The sequence below is a fragment of the Pagrus pagrus genome, assembly GCF_965226575.1.
Source record: "Pagrus pagrus genome assembly, chromosome: 18".
In the NCBI taxonomy this organism is placed as follows: domain Eukaryota; kingdom Metazoa; phylum Chordata; class Actinopteri; order Spariformes; family Sparidae; genus Pagrus; species Pagrus pagrus.
The window spans coordinates 28,094,828-28,116,471 of record NC_140202.1 but is presented as its reverse complement, the minus strand read 5'-3'; the positions used below and the strand labels follow the sequence as shown (position 1 = coordinate 28,116,471).

At 41.3% G+C, this 21,644-nt stretch overlaps 1 protein-coding gene across 1 annotated transcript; it reads left to right on the top strand.

The window, feature by feature from the left end:
• Positions 1-3,811: 3,811 nt before the first annotated feature.
• On the top strand, positions 3,812-16,680 carry egln3 (egl-9 family hypoxia-inducible factor 3). The gene is made up of 5 exons (XM_084380514.1): positions 3,812-4,365; positions 12,794-12,913; positions 13,153-13,289; positions 14,613-14,686; positions 15,853-16,680. The coding sequence occupies exons 1-5, from the start codon at positions 4,006-4,008 to the stop codon at positions 15,879-15,881; spliced, it is 720 nt and encodes a 239-aa protein (XP_084236640.1). The 5' UTR covers positions 3,812-4,005; the 3' UTR covers positions 15,882-16,680.
• The last annotated feature ends 4,964 nt before the right edge of the window (positions 16,681-21,644 follow it).

Below are 21,644 nucleotides of genomic sequence, written 5' to 3'. Positions count from 1 at the left end.
ATCTCTCTTTGAAATATATCACCATTACAACCACAAATCAATAACATAAATCCTCTCCCATCACACTTACGCTTACCTTAACGAGTCAACCCACACAACACCCAACCATAACAGTCATCCCACCCCCCTACCCCCATCTCACCTTGTCTTTATTTCATGTCTTTTATTCTGTTTTCTGCTTTTCATAGGAGACTATCAACATCAAGAGGAAAGAACGGATGACCTGTGCCGGCTCAACACCGTAGGATGTTGAGCAACTCGTCCCCTAAGCCTAACCCGACACAAACCCCAGTCGAACCCTGACCTCCTAGTCTAACCCTGACACGAACCCTAACCTTCATTCTTCATGTCCCACAAACACAGTGTGTTTCCCATCGCAGAAAAATGAGGGCTGTCGAAATCATTGGAGCTGAAGACGGCCGTGATGAACACGTTCTTTACAAGTGGTTGTGAACTTTTGACCACGACTGTAGCTGTTTATTACAGAAGTAATGCAGTTACAGTTTCAAGCAGTTTTCATCACAAACGCTGCCTCAAAGGCTTTTTGTTAAATTTACTGGTGATTTCATGGGCGTGAAAATGAGCCCAAACTGATATCTACTGATTATCAGCCATCAGCAGCTTCAATCAAACTCCTCTGTATTAAACACGTCAGTTGAGCTGTAATGTAAACCACTGACATTTTTCTTAGATTACAACATGCACACACACACACACACACACACACACACACACACACACACACACACACACACACACACACACACACAGACACACACAGGCTGCCAAGGAGTGTTTCTCTCTTTCAGTCTGGCAGCAGATCAGACAGGAAGCAGACCTCTGGTTACTGGTTAACTCGGACGATGAAGCTCCTCTCACGTACGCACAACAAGCCGCCGACTGGAGTTTGAACCGCCGTCAACTGAGGCACAAAAATACACACAATACACACACAGTACAGTGAGATTACACAACATACACACACAGTACAGTCAGATTACACAACGTACACACACAGTACAGAGAGATTGCCCTAAATACATGTAACCTCTGATTTTAATTTCATTTTAAATAGACTGGCTGCTCCAATCAATCTTTGGTTGTCACTGCGCTGAAGTTCACTCTGCTGCCACTTCAATGCAACATTTATGAACCAGGTGAAGTTCACGTCAGAGCGGAGAGGATTCAGGTGATGGTTTCTTTTTCCTTCTCCTGTCTGTAAAATTGACTTTCAACACCTCAGCGAGAGACTGACGTGCTCAATGTCATTCAGAGAGAATACGGTGCGTCTGGAAAATATGTTTCTTTTAACCAGTTTATGTCACTAATGTAAAAAATACATTAATTAAAAATACTGTAGGTGACGTATTAGTGAGGCCCACGGCTTTGTAACTCGGACCCTCGGCTGGGCTCATTTATAGGTTGTATAGTTCGAGATCAAACCAGTAAATGTGTCGTAAAACCAAAAATAGAAGCAAAAAGAGGCTTAAAACTCACTCTCTGTAGGTACGTCACCATGAGAGCCCTTTCACAATAAAGTTCTGTTTTCCACTGAGTTAAGCAGGAGTCATAGAGCGGGCATCCATCCACCAGCCTGACCTGACGAGACAGCAACAAGCTGAACTTACCAAAAATAACTCCCCCGTCTGTGACCCTCTGCCCTGCTGTTTCTGGAGAACCACACTGTTTACACTGGAACCAGTCTGCAGCAGATCTGATTGATTAGTGGGGTGTCACCGTCCTCAGGCGCAGCTTCTTTCATCTAGCAGCAGGAAGCTGGCTGCTGCTGAGCCTCACGTATGAACTTGTTCTTTGGGAACAAAGGTCGGAGAGCGAGCAGCGATGATGGGCACGACGTGACTCGCCTGAACCAGCTGCATCGACATAAAGACTGATATGCTCCATCTTATTAAGTATTTTATTATCAGACACAGAGAGGTCCTTGAACACATCAGGGGTCACATGATACCACAGGCTGAGGATATTTACAAACTGACCTTAAAGGACAAAACAATTTATACTGTTTTACTTTGTTTATATGTGGCGGACCCTGCCACCTTTCTAGCTTCAAACAGTGTTCTGGGACCTTATTTTCCTCTAAAAGTAGCTTGTTTATCCACTTGTGGTAAAACGTTTGTATTATTGCCTCATTAATTTTATAAATATTTTAAAATTCTGACTGTGAATTTCTTCTCTTTCTTTCTTTTTTCAGCTGTTTGATTATTCTGTACGATATTTGATAACACCAAAAGTTTAAAAGCTCAAATATTGCTTTATATTAAATAAATATATTTAAGTATTGTATCATTTATTATTGGTGTTGTTATCATTATTGTAATCATTATTTCAATTAATATTATTGTTGTTATTTGTATTGTTCTTCTTCTTCTTCTTCTTCTTATTATTATTATTATTATTAACAGTAGCAATAGTAGTAAAATTCTATTAATATTAATAGAATTATTGTGTCTTAATATTAATATTATTATTGTTTGTCTTCTTCTTCTTATTATTGTTGTTGTTGTTGCTGTCATCACCGTGTTTATTGCCCTCACCATCCTGTGCGGGCTCTCCCTCCTATCAGCTGTTTCTCAGTGTTTTCCTGGCGCGTGCTCAACTTCACGTTCACTGTTTACTTCCTCGCGGCAGCAGTGAGGGAGCACGAGGGCTACATGCGGCTCACGGAGTCCTCAATGGCGGCGGGCACGCCCAGCGCGCGGGCACGTAGCAGAGCGGAGGGACTTGAGCTCGCGCTGTGTTACAGCTGATCGATATATTGACACATGTATTGATCAGTTTGAATGGCTGATGAGGACCAGGCGGAGTGTTCAAAGCTTCACAGGTCATTATGGCCTCGAGCTCATGTTTCTACAAAGTCACGTGTTCGACATATACATAAGCAACGTGTGACGTCATGATATAGGTTAGCGCAGAAGTGGGTCAGAGTGAAGCTCCTCGGAGCGAAACGTCACATCCGACACGTCTCACTTCTGTCCTCGCGCACTCAGCCTCACTGTGCAGCAGCAGGTCGGTGACCGGAAGAGTGCCTTCAAAATAAAAGCCAGGCTCTACGATGAGTAGGTGAGATGAATGGTTGGTTTAATTAATGCAGAGGTCCTCAAACCTTTGTTTATGTCATGTAACTGATTGTTTAGTTCATTTTTAACTGTTCATAATAATGATAATAATAATAATATGTTGTATCGCAGTCAACTGGACTTGTTTCAGTTCCTTGAAGACATTTCTGACGGGTTCTGATGACGCCCAACTTGTGCTCCAGTGGGTGAGTCGAACAGCAGGTATTGATCTGTGTGTAGGTTTTCTGTGCACCTCAAGGCCTCTGTCTTCTTCGGTCATTATCGTATGTTTGCTTTTGTGTTTTGTATGCGTCATATCAGCCACCGGGTGTGTACATTTCCCTCAGGATCAATAAAGTATCTGTCTGTCCAAAGTCGAGGGGCCACTGATGGCATAATATAGTTAGACTAATAATAATAATAATAATAACAGCAAAATTACTTTATTGACTTGGAAATTGACGAACATTGGGACCTACGCAGTGGCGGTCCTAGCTGGCATGATGCCCTGGGCGGACCTCACCTTCAGCGCCACGGTATCGGTCATGAGAGTCAGGTAATTATCGGTTATCGTATCGGCTGAAAAAAATCCATATCGTGCACATCTACTGAACAGTATGGTGGCGTCTGACTGTGGAGCATGGCCTTTATTTTGAAGTGGATAACAGGAAGTGGTACACCTCCACACTCGCCGGCTTGACGGTGTGTGAGGCTCATTAACAGCTCGATGTCAACGTGCGCGCAGACACGCAGGCTGATCAGAGGCAGCTGCTGTTCAGCCTCAGCTGTTGACTTTCAGCCAAACACTCCTCAAAGTTTTCATCCTCACAAACTTCACACATGAAATTATCTATTATCTGTTTGGGAACTTTGAGCCGGTGACAGTCTGAATCCAGCCCAGCAAGCCGCCCCACAACCAACCGTTAACATGCCCATCATCGAGCACCTGTCGGACTCGGACGTGGAGCGTTTGGCGCTGGAGCGCGTCGTCCCGGCGCTGCTGTCCGACGGCTTCTACTTCGTGGACGGGCTCCTCGGGGCGCTGGCCGGGGACGTCGTGCTGGATCAGGTGAAGGAGATGCACCGCTCCGGAGCGCTGCAGGACGGCCGGCTGGCAGGCTCCGTCCCCGGCGTCCACCGGAGGAGCATCCGCGGGGATAAGACCGCCTGGGTGAGCGGCTCGGAGCGCGGCTGCGAGGCCATCAACTTCCTGCTCAACCTGATCGATAAGCTGATCTCCGTGTGCGCCGGCCGGCTGGGAGGCAAGGCGATCCGGGAGAGGTCCAAGGTAAGACGTGATGAAGTGTGGCTGAAACAAGAGCTGACGGTTAACATCCGTTTAAAGGGGCATTATGTAGATTTTTAATTCAGAATTTAAATCAGAATCAGCTAAATAAACTTTGTTTCCATGAATCAGAATCTGCTTTATTTTGCACAAACAGGGAATCTGACTCCAGTTAGGTTTGCTCTCACTGTGCAGGGAAAATGTTTTAAACATTGAATTAAAAAATAAATTAAAAAAATGAAATATTAAGACTAATATAAGAACAAGAAAAACAGTGCGCATGCTTCAGTCAGTGTTCTGGGACCTTATTTTCCTCTGAGAACAGCTCGTTTGTTCACGTGTGGAGTCAGTTTGTATTATTACCTCATTAATATTGTGAATATTCTTCTTTAAAACTACGTAATGCACCTTTTGCACCTGCATGTTTTTGCAGTTATGGCAACAGTAAGTGATGATGGAGACTTCGAGAGTTTGGACTTCAGGTTTAGGTGCATTGAAAGTGTTTGAGTTGTTCTCACCCTGCAGCCACAAAGAAGTAAAGCTGCTCGGCCAATCAACACGAAGTCAGTCGCAGGAGGAAGTTAATTAAGCAAAGTTCAAAGACTTGTTGCTAAGCTAACGGGCTGATAAGAGCAGCCTCTGGGCGTTTTGTCACGTTTTTACTGACTGTTGGCTGTTTTTTTTCACCGCAATATATAAATACACAAGTCAAGAAGAAGGAGAAGTCCAAACTCGACTTTCTTTGTTAATTTATTCTACAAAAAAATGAAAAAAAAAGCTTCTTTTTTTTTTTTACAACATTTACAAAAGCTTAACCAATAGTGTAAAAAATTCAATAAACTGTTTAAAATATAATTTAATGAATTTAAAGGTTTTTTTAAGGATCTATTTTCTGCAAACAGTTTATTATGGTGATTTTTAAAGGAGCTGTCTGTAGTTTAGGAGCAGAGAAAGATCTTCACTGGCTGATTTTAACTAAATAAACAAACTGTCTTTGTTTTCATGACTAAATAAACAAACTGACCTTAAAGGACGACACAGTTTATACTGTACGTAGTTGCAATTAAAACAGACTAATAAATAATTAGGTGTGATCTGAAGTCATCCTCTTCGCCCTCCTACATATCAGGACTCACCTCCAACTTAAAGCACTCAGCCAGAAATCAGTTTTATATGACTCAGATTTTAAATGTAAAATATAAAAATAGCTTGTACATGAATTTTACGTCATCTCGCCTCGACTACTGTAACTCCCTGTAGACGCGTCTCTCTCAAAAATCCCTCCAACTTATCATCTTTACATTGTTCACCTGTGTCTTTTAGACTGTTTAAAAATTAATTTAATTATTTTTAAGGCCGTCTGGTTTGGCATTTCCTCGCCTGAGATCATCCAACAAAACTCTTTCATCAATTCCCAAATCACGCCTCAAAACTAAAGGTGATGATGTCAGAGCCCCAAAAACTGCTGCTGACCTGCTGAATCAGCGCCTCATTTTAAATCACGTCCTAAAACACCTGTTTTGTGTTTTTTCTGGGAATAAGAGGATTTAAATGTCAAACCAGAGGTAGTCTACTTGGTGCATCCCGGCTTTCCTCTGCTGTTTTTAGGTGACACACCAGACAAACGATACCAACCTTTAATTGTGTCTGAGGCTCTGGGGATCGACCAGCTGGTGATGGGGACGTATTCATGAAAGGGTTCATCTCAACATGCTCGTACTGACTTAACCTTTAGTCATCAACATGGTCCTAAAACAGTGAAATGCTTAATTTATGATTACAGCCATAAACACATGATATAAGGAGCTTTAACGGGTGAAGGTAAACAACACTGAGATCCTGAAGCAGTTGTGTTACAGTAAAATGAATCCAGAAACAGAAATATGAAGGTAAAGTGCAGATTCATTCGTGCAGCTTGTGGCTTGAATCTGAATATGGATTATACCAGCGACGACTGTTTATAATGGATGTGGTGAAACGTCGAGTGCCTTCACATGAAAACTAAACCTCCAAACAACCTGCCGACGTGACTTCGTGCATGGATCCTCCTTTGCTCTCGCTGCACGCAGAGTGAAATGCTCACAGTCACAGATATAGTGTTTATTTAGGACGCTGAGTGCAGTTTAGTTTTATTAGTTGTTTGTTCAGCTGCAGTGATAAGTTCTGATTGTCAGATATTTGTTTTAGTTATTTTTTAAAGCTTGAATGGAAACATTTGCTGCTTCTAGCTGCTCAAAGTATTTTTGTGTTTTGGACTTTTGATCAGACAAATAAAAACGTCTGAACTTCACTTCTGTGGGAAATCTCACCTGCATTATTTCAATATTTCCTAACATTTCAATGCCTCCGTGCCGACGACAGCAATGTTTTCGTGTCAAGTGAGCGCGATATCTCAAGAACGCCTCGAGGGAAAATATTTGAATTTGGCCTCTGAAAACACATTTTTTGCCGTTGATGCCATAATTAAATATATCTGATAGGATACACTGATTAAAATATTAGATTTGATGTCCAAAAGGAGGTGAAATTCCCTGTGACATCATAATATTCTGCAAAAAACTGTTCCAGCCGTTATTCGACGCCGTAGTTCAGGATCAGTAACTTGGCCGGCGTGCCGAGGCGTTCAGCCGCCAGACGGTAATTCGAGTACAGACCAAAGAAAAACTGAGTGATGGAGAGAAAATGAAAATAGTTGTGAGCTCTGGTTTTATATTTTCTTTTAAGTCACATTTTAGTAATTTGCTTGTTAGTATAAGTTTCTAAAATCAGCTTCATGATGTTGAAGTTGGCTCACCTCTTCATATCATTGTGCATGTTTCTGTCAGTGCTGTGGCGGCTTCGTTTTGATTGTAGATTAATTTAGTTCAGAAATATGTTTCCGTGCAAAAACAGGTAATTTTTAGGAAATAGAAAATACAAAAAGCTGCTTATCAGAGCAACAAGTTGTGACGGATGTCAACTTCTGAAGAAGAGGGAGCACAACCCGCAGCAGGCTGGTTTTAAAGTTAGTCTTTGCATTAACACGTGACTCGTTCATTTTACATGTTTGTTTTTTATATGCTGCTTAAATTTGTTGTTTATTTGCTCAAAGTTCGGTGACTAGTTTTATCACACACACACACACACACACACACACACACACACACACACACACACACACACACACACACCTGTTCATGTGTGACAGCTCATAAAGACATGCAGATGTAGCAGTGAACATTCTCACGTACGCAACTATTCACTCCCTCACTCCTCCTCAGCACACACTCATGCTCGCTCGCTCACTCACATACACACCCCCCATATCATATCCACACACACACACACACACACACACACACACACACACGCGCACACACACTCACTCATTCAGCATGTCCGTCCTGTCTTCACGTGCAGCAGTAAACACAGAGTCCTTATCACCGCGTGTGTCCGTGTGTATTATCTGATGCAACTTCTTAAGAAAACAGGTCAACCCAGTTACAATAGGAACACACACACACACACACACACACACACACACACACACACACACACACACACACACACACACACACAGACAGACACACAGATTTATGTGGATATGCTGCAGGAAAATAAACAGCAAAGATCAGCAGGATTATAAGCTTTAATCTTTTCAGTTTTGGTTTTTAAAACTTTTAAGATTGAAGAAACTGTAGTTGTTGTATCTAAGCTACACAACCCCCAAAAAACACTATACAAACGTGTTAAGAGATAATAAGCAAGTCACAGAAATGAATTCTTCGTGGTGGAGTGTTGAAGATGAGTTCAGCCGTCTCACAGCTGCTCTGTCGTCCGGTCGTACGGCAGCAGATACTTCTGCATCTTGTTCCAGATGGTCCAGAATACTGGCGCGGTGATTTAGCCTTCCTAACTTTCCGTAGGAAGTAAACCTTTTTTCTGACCGAGAGAAGTTCTCCACCTTCACCTGATCCACCTCAGCTCCACTGATGTAGTCGGGGTGTGTCTCTTTTCACCAGTCGGCTCCTTGGTTTTGCTGGCGTTGGGCAGTAGATTGCTCTCTGTGCACCACTCCTCAAGATTGTTGATTTCCTCCCGATAAGGGCTCTCATTGTTGTTTGTAATGCAGCCGATGGGGAAGGATCCGGTAGCCGCTCTTATTCTTAAGGGGTGTGAAAACTGAGTGGACAGCAGTGGATATGACATCCTCTGTGGATCTTTTGGTTCTGAAAGCATACTGGTGAGGGTCCAGGCTGGCGGGGATGTCCTCTTTGTTGTGATGGAGGAAGCACTTCATCAGGAAGGGTGTGGGAGCCACAGGGCAGCAGTCGTTCAGACGCGACACAGCAGACTTTTTAGGCATGATGGTGGCTCTTCTGAGGGAGGAGGGAACAGTTTCCTGTGAGTGAGATGTTAAAAATGTTGCCAATGACATCAACTAGTTGATTGGCGCATGATTTTAGTACATGATCGGGGGTGTTATCAGCTGCTTTACTCCTATTCACTCTCAGCAGGATAATGACTGCAGAGTGTTGTACTCCAGGCCCGAGTGTTAAGTTTTCCAATCCACTTCATGGGCTGAGCTCAAGTCAACAAACAGCATTCTGATATAGCTGTTGTTATTTTCATGATGTGTGAAGACTGAGTGGAGGGCAGTGGATATGGCGTCCTCTGTGGAAATGTTGGTTCTGAATGTGTACTGGTGAGTCCAGGCTCGCAGGGATGTTGTCTTCGATGTGCTGGAGAACCAGTTTCTTTTCTATTGGGTTAAGTTGTTAGAGTTGAGAGTGAGCTGTTAAAAATGTCAACTTTATATCTTAATTAGCTGATTGGCACATTGGTCAGGGATGTTATCAGGCCCTGCAGCTTTACTCCTTTCCACTCTCGGCAGGATTTTTCTCACATCTGCTGTGGTTACTGACAGAGGCTGGTCCTCTGGAGGCGGAGCAGTTTGAGCATTTTGAGTATTTTGAGCATTTTTTCTAACACACAAAGATTTTATTCATGGAAAAAAAAATGAACAGATAAAACAATGTATGAGTTTCGCCACAAATAAACTTAAATCTTGACAGACATGGCTGGGAAGGTTTCTTTGCTACCAGTATGGACCAGAGGAATAATTATAGTGAAGGATTACAAAAAGCCTGTCTCATTTGGGCTGTAGTGTTGTACTCAAGCCCAGTGTTATGTTTTTCAATCAGCTTCATGGGTGAGACTGTAGTGAATGCTGAGCTGAACCAGCAGGGACCAGAGGAATAATTACAGGTGAAATTACTCCATATCTGTTGGGCTGTTTTTACTGATACTTTGAGCTAAAATAACAGCATGTTATCATATCTTTAAACACTCAGATTGTTTTTTTATCAGAATCCAGAGTGTAACTTTGGCTTTAGTCCTGTTAGTTTGGGAACCGCCGTGTTGTGTCGAGGTGGACTGGAGTGGATCCAGGCGGAGCTGCAGGCAGACTTCAGCCTCACGCTCCACACGTAGCTCTGCCATTAAACCGTCAGCAGACTGGAAACCTGCCAAACAACTGCACAGACTCCCCACACTCCTCCTCTCCCTCCCTCCTTCCTCCTCTCTGCTAGGAGATAAGATAAAGTTGAATTGAAAACAGCTCTCGGAGGCGTTTTGTTGTGAATCCTTTTTTTCCCCACAGTGTATCATTTCCTCTCCGCCCAGCCCTCCTGTGTTTCTCTGCATAGCTTCACTCCATAGCAGTGCAGCTGCATGATGATGATGATGATGATGATAGTGTGTGTGTGTGTGTGTGTAGGTGTGTGTACGTGCTTTATTGCAGCATGTAAACAGTCTTTCGTGATTGGCCTGTTTCCCCTCAGCTCCGGCCGACCGTGGCTTTGGAGCAGGTCAGCGGCTCTTTATCAGCGTGGAGGTTTGTCGTCATTGGCAGGCGAGGAAACTCTACGTGCAGCTCTGAAGTCCCTCGCATGCATGTTGCCGGGGGCTTGACTCCCCACGTCACCAACTAACCCTCCCGCTTTTACATTTAAGAAAGGCAGGACCGGTCCGTCCCTTTTGAACGCGATGCATGTGTAAACACAAACGCTGACGTCAGTCGGGCTACTACAGGTGTGTTGTTGTTGATGTTGTGTTCAGGGACCCGTGACTTTGATGAGGGTTCATGCACGTCATGACCTTCCTGTATAAAGTGTGTGTGTTGATTGTGGCAAAGAAAACGAAGGGATCTGGAGTTTAGATTTCATGGAGCGTGTAGAGGTGTAGAGGTCCTCGCACGCATTTGTTTCACAATAACAAGTGTTTGACGATAAAAGCCCTCAAGAGAAAGGAGGTGTTATTGGTCACAATTGTAAATGTGTTTCTTTAATTGAACCAAGTACAAACCAGTATTTTTTATACTGGTTTGTACTTTTGAATAAATATGTATACTTCTAAATCTAAAATATTCTTTAAATGTATTGAAATACTCAAAAGTTGCTGTACTTTTTAAAGTTTTTGAGTTTTTTTAATATCTCAAACAAAAACATGTCTCAGACTCAGTGAAGCTCTGATGAAGTTTTGTTATATTTTATCGTGGAAAATCATCTTTTCTAATCAAAATAATCAAAAACATGATAAACTGTAGTCGAATCCTCTTAACATTTATTAATGTTTATATGATTAAATAAGAAAACTGTAATGAAAAATGTTCAGTTTCAATGCATTTCATATTTAGCCTGATGAGCAACATCGTCTTTATACCTGCGCCCTCAGGCTGCAACAACCAATCAGAAAAGGAATAAAATCTTCTTCATACACCTGAAACAAGAACATAAAAGACTCTAAAACAGTTGATTGATATGAAGCTGCAGCAGTGAAATGACCTTTAGTAACCCCACAGTCCTGGTGTGTGTTCGCGGCAGAGGATCAGCTGTTGGTTTTTCCTGAAGGGAAATCCACACTTCGAGCCGTGTTGATGTTGACACAGTCTCATGTCTGAAAATTGTCTGCCGCTCTCTGTTTATCAGCCGCTTCCTGTTCGGGTCAAAAGGTCCCGGCGCTGCAGGGAAACCCAACCCCCCCCCCCCCCCCAACGCCACCCCCGTCCTGTCTGGAAACCCACAATACTCCACACGGTTTTCACAGGGAAGTTTTCAGAGTTTATTTGCGTCTTTTTGAACCAGGCAAAACTTTGTTGGGCGCCGATCCGGACCCTCCGGAGGAATAAACACCCAGAGTCACATCAGATTCTGCTCTGAGAGCTCAGAGATGACTTTTCTAACTTGTGGGATTAAAAGGTGGATTTATCTTCACTCCTGTTCATCAGCCTGACTGCAGCAGCGATCCGGAGGTGACCTCCATCGTCCGGTGTTTCTGCTCTGTAATGTCTGCTGCTGACTGGAGCTGGAGGGGAAATGTACTTTACTTCATGAACATACAGAGGAAACTTCAGAGGAAAAGTGTGGCTGACTCATTTTCTCACACTCTCCCGACCACACACACACATACACGCACAAGTCATGATAACATGAGCACCCATGAATGCAATTTGTGTACGTGCAGCTGAAGCCGTCGGCACAAAACCACAACACACACCCCCTGATGTACAAAAGATGTATTGGCAAATCACACACACACACACACACACACACACACACACACACACACACACACACACACACACACACACACACACACACACACACACACACACACACACACACACACACACACACACACACACACAGAGGAAGTTTCTGTAATCCTTTCTGTAAACATCACTTCTCTTGAATCAGCATGTCAGATCACGCAGCGACATTTGATGAATTTATTTTTTCTCCCACGTTTTTCTCATGAACAGTGTTGATGAGCGCCGACGTTAACGCGTCATTTATTGGTACTTTTTAACCTTTTGGTGTAATTTGTTGTCTCGTTGTTGCGTCCTCTCCTCTGCTGAGCTCATTTTCTGTAGAAAAACTTTTGTCTGTTAGTGAATGAAGAGAGACAGATAATTTATTGATCCTGTTTGAATTGTGTCATGAATCACACACATGATTTGTTTCAGTTTGTCATCAAACTATCTAAATATCAGACTCTGAAAACACGTCATTATAAAGACGACAGTTAGTGACATCGCCTCGTGAACGTTCACCAAAACCCTGTACCTGATTTTAATTCGATGCATATAAGTGATGTTGAAACTTTTGGTTTTGCATGTTTGTGTTTTAATTAGAGCTGCAACGATTATTTGATTAGTTGTCAAATATAAAATTAATCTCCAACTATTTTTATAATCGATTAAAGTTTTCTGATTCTGGTTTCTTTCCTCCTGTGACAGTAAAATCGGTGACGTCATCTCGGGACATTTCTCACCATTTTCTGACGTTTTATGGATCAAACACCTGATTGATTAGTCGAGAAAATAACTGACAGATTAATAATTGTTGCAACCCGAGGTCTAATGGAAACTGTGTCGTCTGTGTCTCTTTAGGCCATGGTGGCGTGTTACCCAGGAGACGGGGCAGGTTACGTCAAACACGTGGACAACCCGAACCGCGACGGACGCTGCATCACCTGCATCTACTACCTCAACAAGAACTGGAACGCCAAGGTGCGTTCAGGGACCTGTGTCTTCTGTTTTTGACCTCTGACCTTTGATCTCTACATGATCAGTAATTTGTAGACTGTGAGACACAGCAGACGTAAAATATGAGAAAATAATGTGTTTATTTCAAAGTTGGACACTAATGTCCGGACGTGTGAGCAGAACAAGTCGTCTTTGTGAAACAATCACACTCATGTCGTCCTTCACGCTCCGATCAGCTGATCTTTGTTGTTGTTGTCGATCAGGAGCACGGCGGCATCCTCAGGATCTTTCCCGAGGGGAAATCCTACGTGGCCGACATCGAGCCGCTGTTCGACCGGCTGCTCTTCTTCTGGTCCGACCGCAGGAACCCACATGAGGTGCAGCCCTCCTACGCCACCAGGTAACCAAGCAACCAATCAATCAGCCAATCAATCAGTGATCCCGACAGCTTTGTTCAGTTGGTGCTGAACAAAGCTGTCGAGGTATCCGCCTCCTGCACATTTATTGATAAATGAGTTTATCTCACAAATCTTGGATACCGATGTAAATGTTTTAAACCTGACTGGAACATTTCTCGTCTCTAATGGAAATGTGTCGACTTCATTATAAAATAAAACCTTAACTCTTTAAAACAAGATCTTATTTATTAGAATTTAGTTTTAAAAATGCAACTGGATCTTCATTTAAGTAACAACAACAGTATCGTGGTCCAACACAGCTTATGTTAGGAGTTGGTCGTGTTTGTTTTCCAGCTGTTAGAAATGTTGAGAGTAAAAACTACAATATTTTTTCCTTTTGAAAGTAGGAAGTCTCCCACAGCGGTAACCCTGAACTGAAATGATGAATTATTATATTATTTTGCTTCCATAACATGTCGTCTGTCAGACTTGTGCAAAGAAAATGTCAAAAATACACATTTGTGTGTTTATTTAAGTTCTGGAAATAAATTAATTTATGTATTTAAACATAAAATATCTGGAAAAAACAAAGTTGATTTATAAAGTTATATATGATTTCTAGCATTGTTATCGAGAATTTGTTTGGCCGGAGAAAATCTGATATTGTGACGCAGCCACATTTTATTCCTAAAAACGTGGAGAAAATTGATTTTTATTTGTGTTTTCTGATTTATGGAGCGATTTAAAGAGATATCCAAACTTCTCTCTGTGAAAACCTTTGACTCAAACACGTCAACAGCATGAAACAAGAAGTCAGACGCTGCCTCAGTCCAGTGTTCACGTTCATGCTCGTGTTTCTGCTCGTCTGCATATTTAAACATAAAATATAAATAATAAACGTGTAACACACAAAAAAAATCAATTGTATTATTTACGCTGGAGAATCGTCTCAGAAAGTCACTTCACAGGATTTAAAGTTTTTAGTCTCAAGTTCTGTTTTTATGGTTTATGTGATACAACAGAATAAAATTAAATAAAACTAAATCTCAAATTTAAATATAAAAAAACTTAAAGTGAAAACTGCTGTTTATCTTCAGTCAGTGAGGACAAACACTTCACAGGTAATTGGCGCCATCTGCTGTCACGAATGTGTAAAAATAAGAATCTGATAAGAATAAGAATAGATGTTTTATTTACTTTTTATTAGATTTCTTTTTTCCACTGAACTCCTCATATTTGATTCATATTTGATTTATTACTCGTCTGTATTTGTGTCGACATGTTACTGAATGTTTTTAATAACGTAGTTGTGGTTTGTGTTTCAGGTACGCCATCACTGTTTGGTATTTTGACTCTGCAGAGCGAGCCGAGGCAAAGAGACGCTTCAGAGACCTGACAGGTACGTGCACATGCACGCACACAGACACACACACACACACGAGGTCGTTGATTTTAATTAATTTTCATTGAATCACATTCAACAAACTCTCAGACACATTTTTATTATATTTACGTACGTTTCTCTGTACAATGATCTGTTCTGAGGTCCCGCAGAATATTAAATGGTACCGAGACGAATGAATCCAAACGTAGATGTTACATTTTACTGACGGGTCAGAACAAATTTACATTCAGAACTCAACAGCCAATCAAACGGCAGGAAAGTCAGCCGACATACAGAACGAGCTAATTTACAGCATGTTGTCATTTAAGTAGAAGAAATGTTGCTGGATGGTTACAGCTCCCCCTCTCTCCTCCTTCTCGCTTCACTCTCTCTCCTCTCTCTCTCTCCTCCTCCTCTCTCCTCCTTCTGCTCCCTCTCTCCTCCTTCTCGCTTCACCCTCTCTCTCTCTCCTCCTCCCCTCCTCCTCACTCCCCCTCCTCACTCCCTCTCCTCCTCACTCCCCCTCTCTCCTCACTCCCCCTCCCTCTCCTTGCCCTCTCTCTCTCCTCACTCTCCTCCTCCCCACTCCCCCTCGCTCTCTCTCTCCTCCTCGCCCTTGCTCCTCACTCTCCCTCCTCACACTCCCTCTCCTCCTCCTCTCTCTTCACTCTCCCTCCCTCCCTCTCCTTGCCCTCTCTCTCTCCTCCTCCTCACTCCCCCTCGCTCTCCCTCCCTCTCTCTCTCTCCTCCTCACTCTCTCTCTCTTCACTCTCCCTCCCTCTCCTTGCCCTCTCTCTCTCCTCCTCCTCTCTCCTCCTCCTCTCTCCTCACTCCCTCTCCTCCTCACTCCCTCGCTCTCTCTCCCCCTCTCTCTCCTCCTCCTCCTCTCTCCTCACTCTCCCTCCTCACTCTCTCTCTCCTCCTCTCTCCTCCTCCTCCTCTCTCCTCACTCTCTCTCTCTTCACTCTCCCTCCCTCTCCTTGCCCTCTCTCTCTCCTCACTCCCTCTCCTCCTCCTCACTCCCCCTCCTCTCTCTACTCCTCCTCCACTCTCCCTCCTCACTCTCTATCTCCTCCTCTCGCCCTCCTTGCCCTCGTTCGCCCTCCTTGCCCCTTCTCCTCCTCTCTCTCCATCTCTTCTGTGTTTTAATGTGCTCTTCTTCTTCTTCTTCTGTGTGTCAGCTCAGCAGAAGGGCAGCAGCTCCAGCTGATTGTGAGGAAACGTCGCCCCCTGGTGTCGGACAGCCTGACCTGCAGGAGAGGAGCGCAGGACTCCCTCCGCCTCTGAAAGCTTCTGGAAAAGCTGAAAGAAAAGATAAAAAAAAGACTTTCACTGTGTGCCGGAGAGGACGACCTGCCTGCTGCGAGCGCCACTCTCACCTCACGAGTGATGCGTTCAGGTGACCCGCCGCTGCTCTGGACTTTTCCTGCTTCACGTGATGTTTGTGCAATAATCTCTGCCGAGAGCAAAAAAAACGTGGACTGCACCTTAAAAGCTTCGCCGTTAGAGATGGAAGAGAGAGTTTGAGTTTACAGACATGATGCGTGTTGTAGAGAGACGTACCTGCGTTTATGTTTGCATTTCACTTTGCACCGATATGAAAACTTTGTTTTTTTTAGTAAATGATGCAGAAAAAGATGCTTGTGGGAAATTTATAATGATAGAAATCCCCAGAAAGTTTACTGTTTTAGCGCACTGATGTCATTTTGTGAAACTGTAAAAATAAGAGGCTGTTCAGACCTGGTCAACAGCACGTGTCCTGGACCACGTCAGAGGATCGCCCACTCAGCTCACGTCCTCTGTGAAACAAGAAGAAGAAGCAACAACAGCCTGATTGGATTACACACTGTCTGTTTCAACATCACCAGACTCCCTTAACAAAATGTGTAATTTTAAGAGTTTAGTTTCACGAGGAGAAACTAAACAAACTTTGTGAAACGGCTTCAACACATTCTGAATCATTGGTGCCTTCTTGTCAATTCAGCATTAAATCAAAACATGAAGTTGTTTGTTTCCTTGTTAGACGTGTCAGTTTGTGGCAGCCTCTCTGCCGTCTTACCTGCCAACACTTAGCAGCTGTTTGAACACTTGTTTCAATTCATTTCACCACTCAATTTATGAAAGAAGACTTTTTGTTTTACGTCAGATTTTACAAATATTAATAGAGTAACCAATACAGGCTACTTCTTGGAGAAAGTCACCAGACTCCCTTTAAAAAACACTCAATTTAGTGAGTTTTTGAGTTAGAAGAAACTTTATAAACGTTGTGAGACACTGCCTCTGACAGTTTCTTAATTATCTGGGCCTTCGTGTACGTTCAGCATTAAATTTGAAACGATTGTTTTTTTTTCTTGTAAAAAGTGTCAGTTCGTCGTGCTTGAACACTGACAAGACAACATTATATTGACGCTAAACGTCAAATTTTCCAACTACAGTAAACAGTAACCACTAAAGGCTACTTGAGGAGAAAGCCGCCAGACTCCATTAGAAAAAAGCTCAATTTAGTGAGTTGTTGAGTTAGGAGAAACTTTATAAACTTTGTGAAACACTGTCTCTGATAAAGTCGTAATTATTCGGGCCTTCTTGTAAATTCTGCAAATATTCTACATTAAATTCTTTCTTTGTGTAAAAAACATGGTGTCTGTTGCAGTGATGTCGTCAGAAGTGTCGCTCAGGACGGATGTTGACTCACTCTTTAGATTCAGTTAGAGAAATATTGACCTTGTCCATTAAAGTTTAATGTTTGTACGTCCTCCCTCTCAGCTGCTGTCGTGACTTTATGATCTGATCATTTTGGAGAAACTCTGACTTATGTTGTTGAATCTTAAAATGGTCGCCGGCGCTCTTTGTGCGCTCCGTCCTCCGCCGGTGGAGAAGGACGAAGAGGAGATAGATCCACTGATGCAGCAGATTTGACGGGCGGCGTGTGAAGCGGCTGTCACACAGCGAGCGTACGAGGGCGGATGAATAATTGATGCTCTGTTCAAACGGCTCCTCAGAGACGTTATTGAGCCCGAGTCTCCGTCCTGAAAGAATAACGCTCGCTGCCAACTCACACCTTTAAAACTGATGTGTCAGTTCACTGCGGCCTGAGTTAGTTTCTAACACGACATGTCGCTGTAACGACCGAGTGTTGGACGAGAAACATTTAGTCTCAAAACGTTGCATGTTGATGATTTCGCTCAGTGGCCCCTGAAGTAAAGTGTCTCGACTTCATCCGAAGCTTTTAAAGGAATAGTTTCAGGTTTTGGAAACTATTTGCTCTTTTTCCACAAGATGTCAACTCCACGTGTTAAAGGTCCCCGAAAACTCATCGTCTAAATTAATTCTCTGCTGTGAAAAACTTTTCCCCACTCGCTTTCACACAAGAAAGAAAAATAGTCCTGGATTTTTTTCCCCCTCACTCAGTTTCACAAAATAGTTTTAGGAGAAAAAATATAATATATCTTTAAAACACAAATTTCTGTGAATTATTTTCACTTTTTTTTCAGGAGAACTGTTTTTTTTTGTGAGATTGAGTGAAAGTTTTTATTTAATTATTTTCCAAATCATTAAAATCTTCACGTGTCAAATCAACTGGGAAACATTTTTTCAACATTTTTCAATGTAAAGAAAAAAAAATCAGGAGAAAAAAAATATTTCAGGTGAAATTTTTTTTAAAAAACTAAAATTTTGTTAGGAATTTTTGGTGAAATTGAGTGAAAAAATAAATTTCAGAAGGAAATGTTTTTACATGAACTATTTAAAGAATAATTCGCTTGTGAAAAAGTGAAAGAATTTTCACGAGTGAAATCGAGCGAAAAAAAATTAAAACATTTCAAGATTTTCCAGTCAATGTTCACGTGTTAAACCGAGAAGGGAAGAAATCCAGGAGTAAAAACTTCTTTCCCGATGTGTGAAATGTTTTGGAAATTAATGTTTTTTTTGGTCAACTTCACACATGAAAATGTTCTTTCTTTTCTTCTGAAACACATTTTTTCAAACATGTAATAAAAGTTTCTCCTGAAAAAACTTTCATGCGTAAAAACAAGTGGTGGAAAAAAAAGTAAAAACTCCAATAACTTATTTTTTCATATATGTGAAACTTTTTTTCATTTGGTTACACACATGAACATTTAGAAAAAAAAATTCAGTTTCACACATGATTATTTATTTATTTATTTATTTTAGTCCATGTACAAAATTCCTCCTGAAATTTATTTTCCAGTTGATTTCACACTTAAAAACTTCAGAAGGTTTTTTTGGATGTTTTTACTCCTGAAATCGATCAGAAAATACATTTCAGGAGGAAATTTTTTACAAAAAAAGAAAACAGATTGAAAAGTTTCACACAGAAAAATATATGGACTAAAAAAAGAAGAACATTTTCATTTCACTCGTTTTTACGCATGAAGTTTTTCCGGGGAAAGTTTTATTACATTTTTTAAACTGAGTGGAAATTAATTTTTTTTCACAAAGAAAAAAAAATGTTTTCAGGTGTGAAATTAAGTGAAAAAAACATTTTATGGAGAAATTTCCAAATCATTTCACTTGAATTCACACATCGAGAAAGAAGCTTTTACTCCTGGATGTTTTCGACACCGCGTTTAATAAATGAAAACTTTTGTGTCAAAGTGAAAAAAAAAAAAAAAATCCAGGAGAAAGACATTTTTTCGCTCGGTTTCACACATTATTTTTTTTTTCCAGAAAAAAAAAAAGGAAATATTTATTTATGTATTTTCAGAAGTAAAATCATTTTCAGGTCTCAAATCAAGAACGAACATTTTTTCTTTGTCCTGAAATATATTTTTTGCCTCTCGATTTCACACATGAAATTTTTAAATGAAAATGTTTTTTCTCCTGGAAAAATCACAACTTTCACCTGTTCTCAGGTCACAAACTCAGGAGAGAAACTATCTAGAAACTATTTCTTCTCATTTGGCCCTCAGGGCTTCCGTAGCTGTCTGATAAACCTGATAATGTTTCACCTGATGTTTTTATTTTTCCTGCTCTTTGAGATTTGTGTTTAAAATGAGGAGTTGAGCATTTTGTTTGAACTGAGTGGACTTAAATTGTAGTTGTGAATTAATGAAATCTGTCTGTAATGTTTCTCACAATGCTGCTGCTGATGTAAGAATAAATGAAGATGCTCTGGGACTAAAACAAAAATGTACATATTTTTATATCACAAACTGATTCTGATCATCTAAACAGATTTAAAGTACTGCAGGTGCTGATGAAGGATTTGAGCTCACCTGCAGTTTCACCGTTGATCCTCTGGATGTCTCTGCAGCTCCACTCTGGTGAAAACACACCTCACTTCTCCACCTGCTCTGTGTGAACCAGTGTCTTTAACTCTGTGGGAAGAAGAAGAAGAAGAAGAAAAAGAAGAAGAAGAAGAAGAACAAGAAGAAGAACAAGAAGAAGAACAAGAAGAAGAAGAAGAACAAGAGAGTGTCAGCTGAGGATAATCTGCCTCCACAATGTTTAGCTCTAAGTATCAGTATCTGACTTTCCTTTTCCTCGAGCTGGATTCTTCTGCTTCATCCACAGCAGATGGTTGAAGGTGAGCGGCCCTGTAGACCAGACTCTGTGCAAAAAATGTGAGATTTACAAAAAGACGAAAAGCAAACCCTGGGACTTTTGAGAAGACAAAGAAAGAAAAAGGATATAAAATAACACGGACACAGAAAAACCTGCAGCTTTTTATCTTCTTAGCCTAACTTCATCAGAACCAACACCTGCCACACCAAACTCCATTTAAAAAACCTGCCATTTTAAAAAAATATCATCGATGTAGTTGATCACTTAGAGAAGCTTGACATTTAAGTAGCAAATGTTATTCTCAACAGGCATGCTAGTATTAAATCTCTTTTTAAGATGTACCTCTATAGACCAAACCCCATTCAAAAATGTGCCACTTTAACAGTACAATGCTTGTTGACCATCCCATTCTATAATTCTCTTTTACATTGTGGTTTATCTTTAAAGCGTATTTTTGTCTTCATGTTTTGGCACCAATTTGGTACCAAGGATGTGAGATGACAAACAGTAAGAGTAACACTTAATATTAAGGTTGTTGTAATAAGCATTAATTAATATGTAGTACTGTAAGCTGTATTATCTAAATAACACAAAATCTTTTCTTCCTCCGACTTCAGTCTTTATCTTGGCTACACTACACATTGAAGTATGTTTTTTATTTTGTTTTATATATTTATATCAACTAAATACACATAAATATATGACTTATTCCATGTAGACGTAATGCCTAGTGTGTACTGTGTAATCCTCATGTTAAATGCAAAAATAACGCACCTCAATGTTTTCATTAAATTTAAAAGAAGACGTCCTAAATATTTAATTCCCTGTAAACTACACTCGCCTCGCTCTCTGACTGTAGGTTCAGATAACGGACCTGAACATGTGGAGGTTTCATAAAAAGCCGAGGTGTTCATTAAAACTGATCTCTTCAGATCTCTCGGTCTAATGACTGACAGCATCAACACTGAGCCTGACGCTCGTTAGTGCTGTGATGGTCGATTACTGCTGATGACCTCACAGCTGAAGCTTTAACAGCAGTAAGGCACCATCTGGGTGATAGAAGGTCAAAGGTCACTGGGACCTGACAGAGACTGATGTTATGTCTGTCTGTAGGGGGACACACAGTGTAGGTAGTTTGGTGATGTCGTGTCGTGAGGACAAGCATGTTATTATTAAATCTCTTTGGAAGACTCACCTCTACACACCAAACTCCATTCAAAAATGTGGCACTTTAACAATAACACACTTGTTGACTTTGACAATATTTAGTTTTACTGTTTCTGCATAAGGGCTGGAATATAACATCCAGTTAGAATTTCAAAATAAAGCTTGATGACAAACAGTTTGTACAGCAGTATCTTAAAAAGTCTAGTATGACTTTTTAAGTCACGTTAAAATATTACTTATTTACGACTAGTACTGGAGTTAAAGTCTTAAAGTATCTGATATT

Bases quoted from the DNA above. Each gene is read 5' to 3' on its own strand.
- egln3 (XM_084380514.1), top strand. From the start codon at position 4,006: ATGCCCATCATCGAGCACCTGTCGGACTCGGACGTGGAGCGTTTGGCG. The intron at 4,366-12,793 runs GTAAGACGTGAT...GTGTCTCTTTAG, and splicing joins CGATCCGGGAGAGGTCCAAG to GCCATGGTGGCGTGTTACCC. The intron at 14,687-15,852 runs GTACGTGCACAT...TCTGTGTGTCAG, and splicing joins ACGCTTCAGAGACCTGACAG to CTCAGCAGAAGGGCAGCAGC.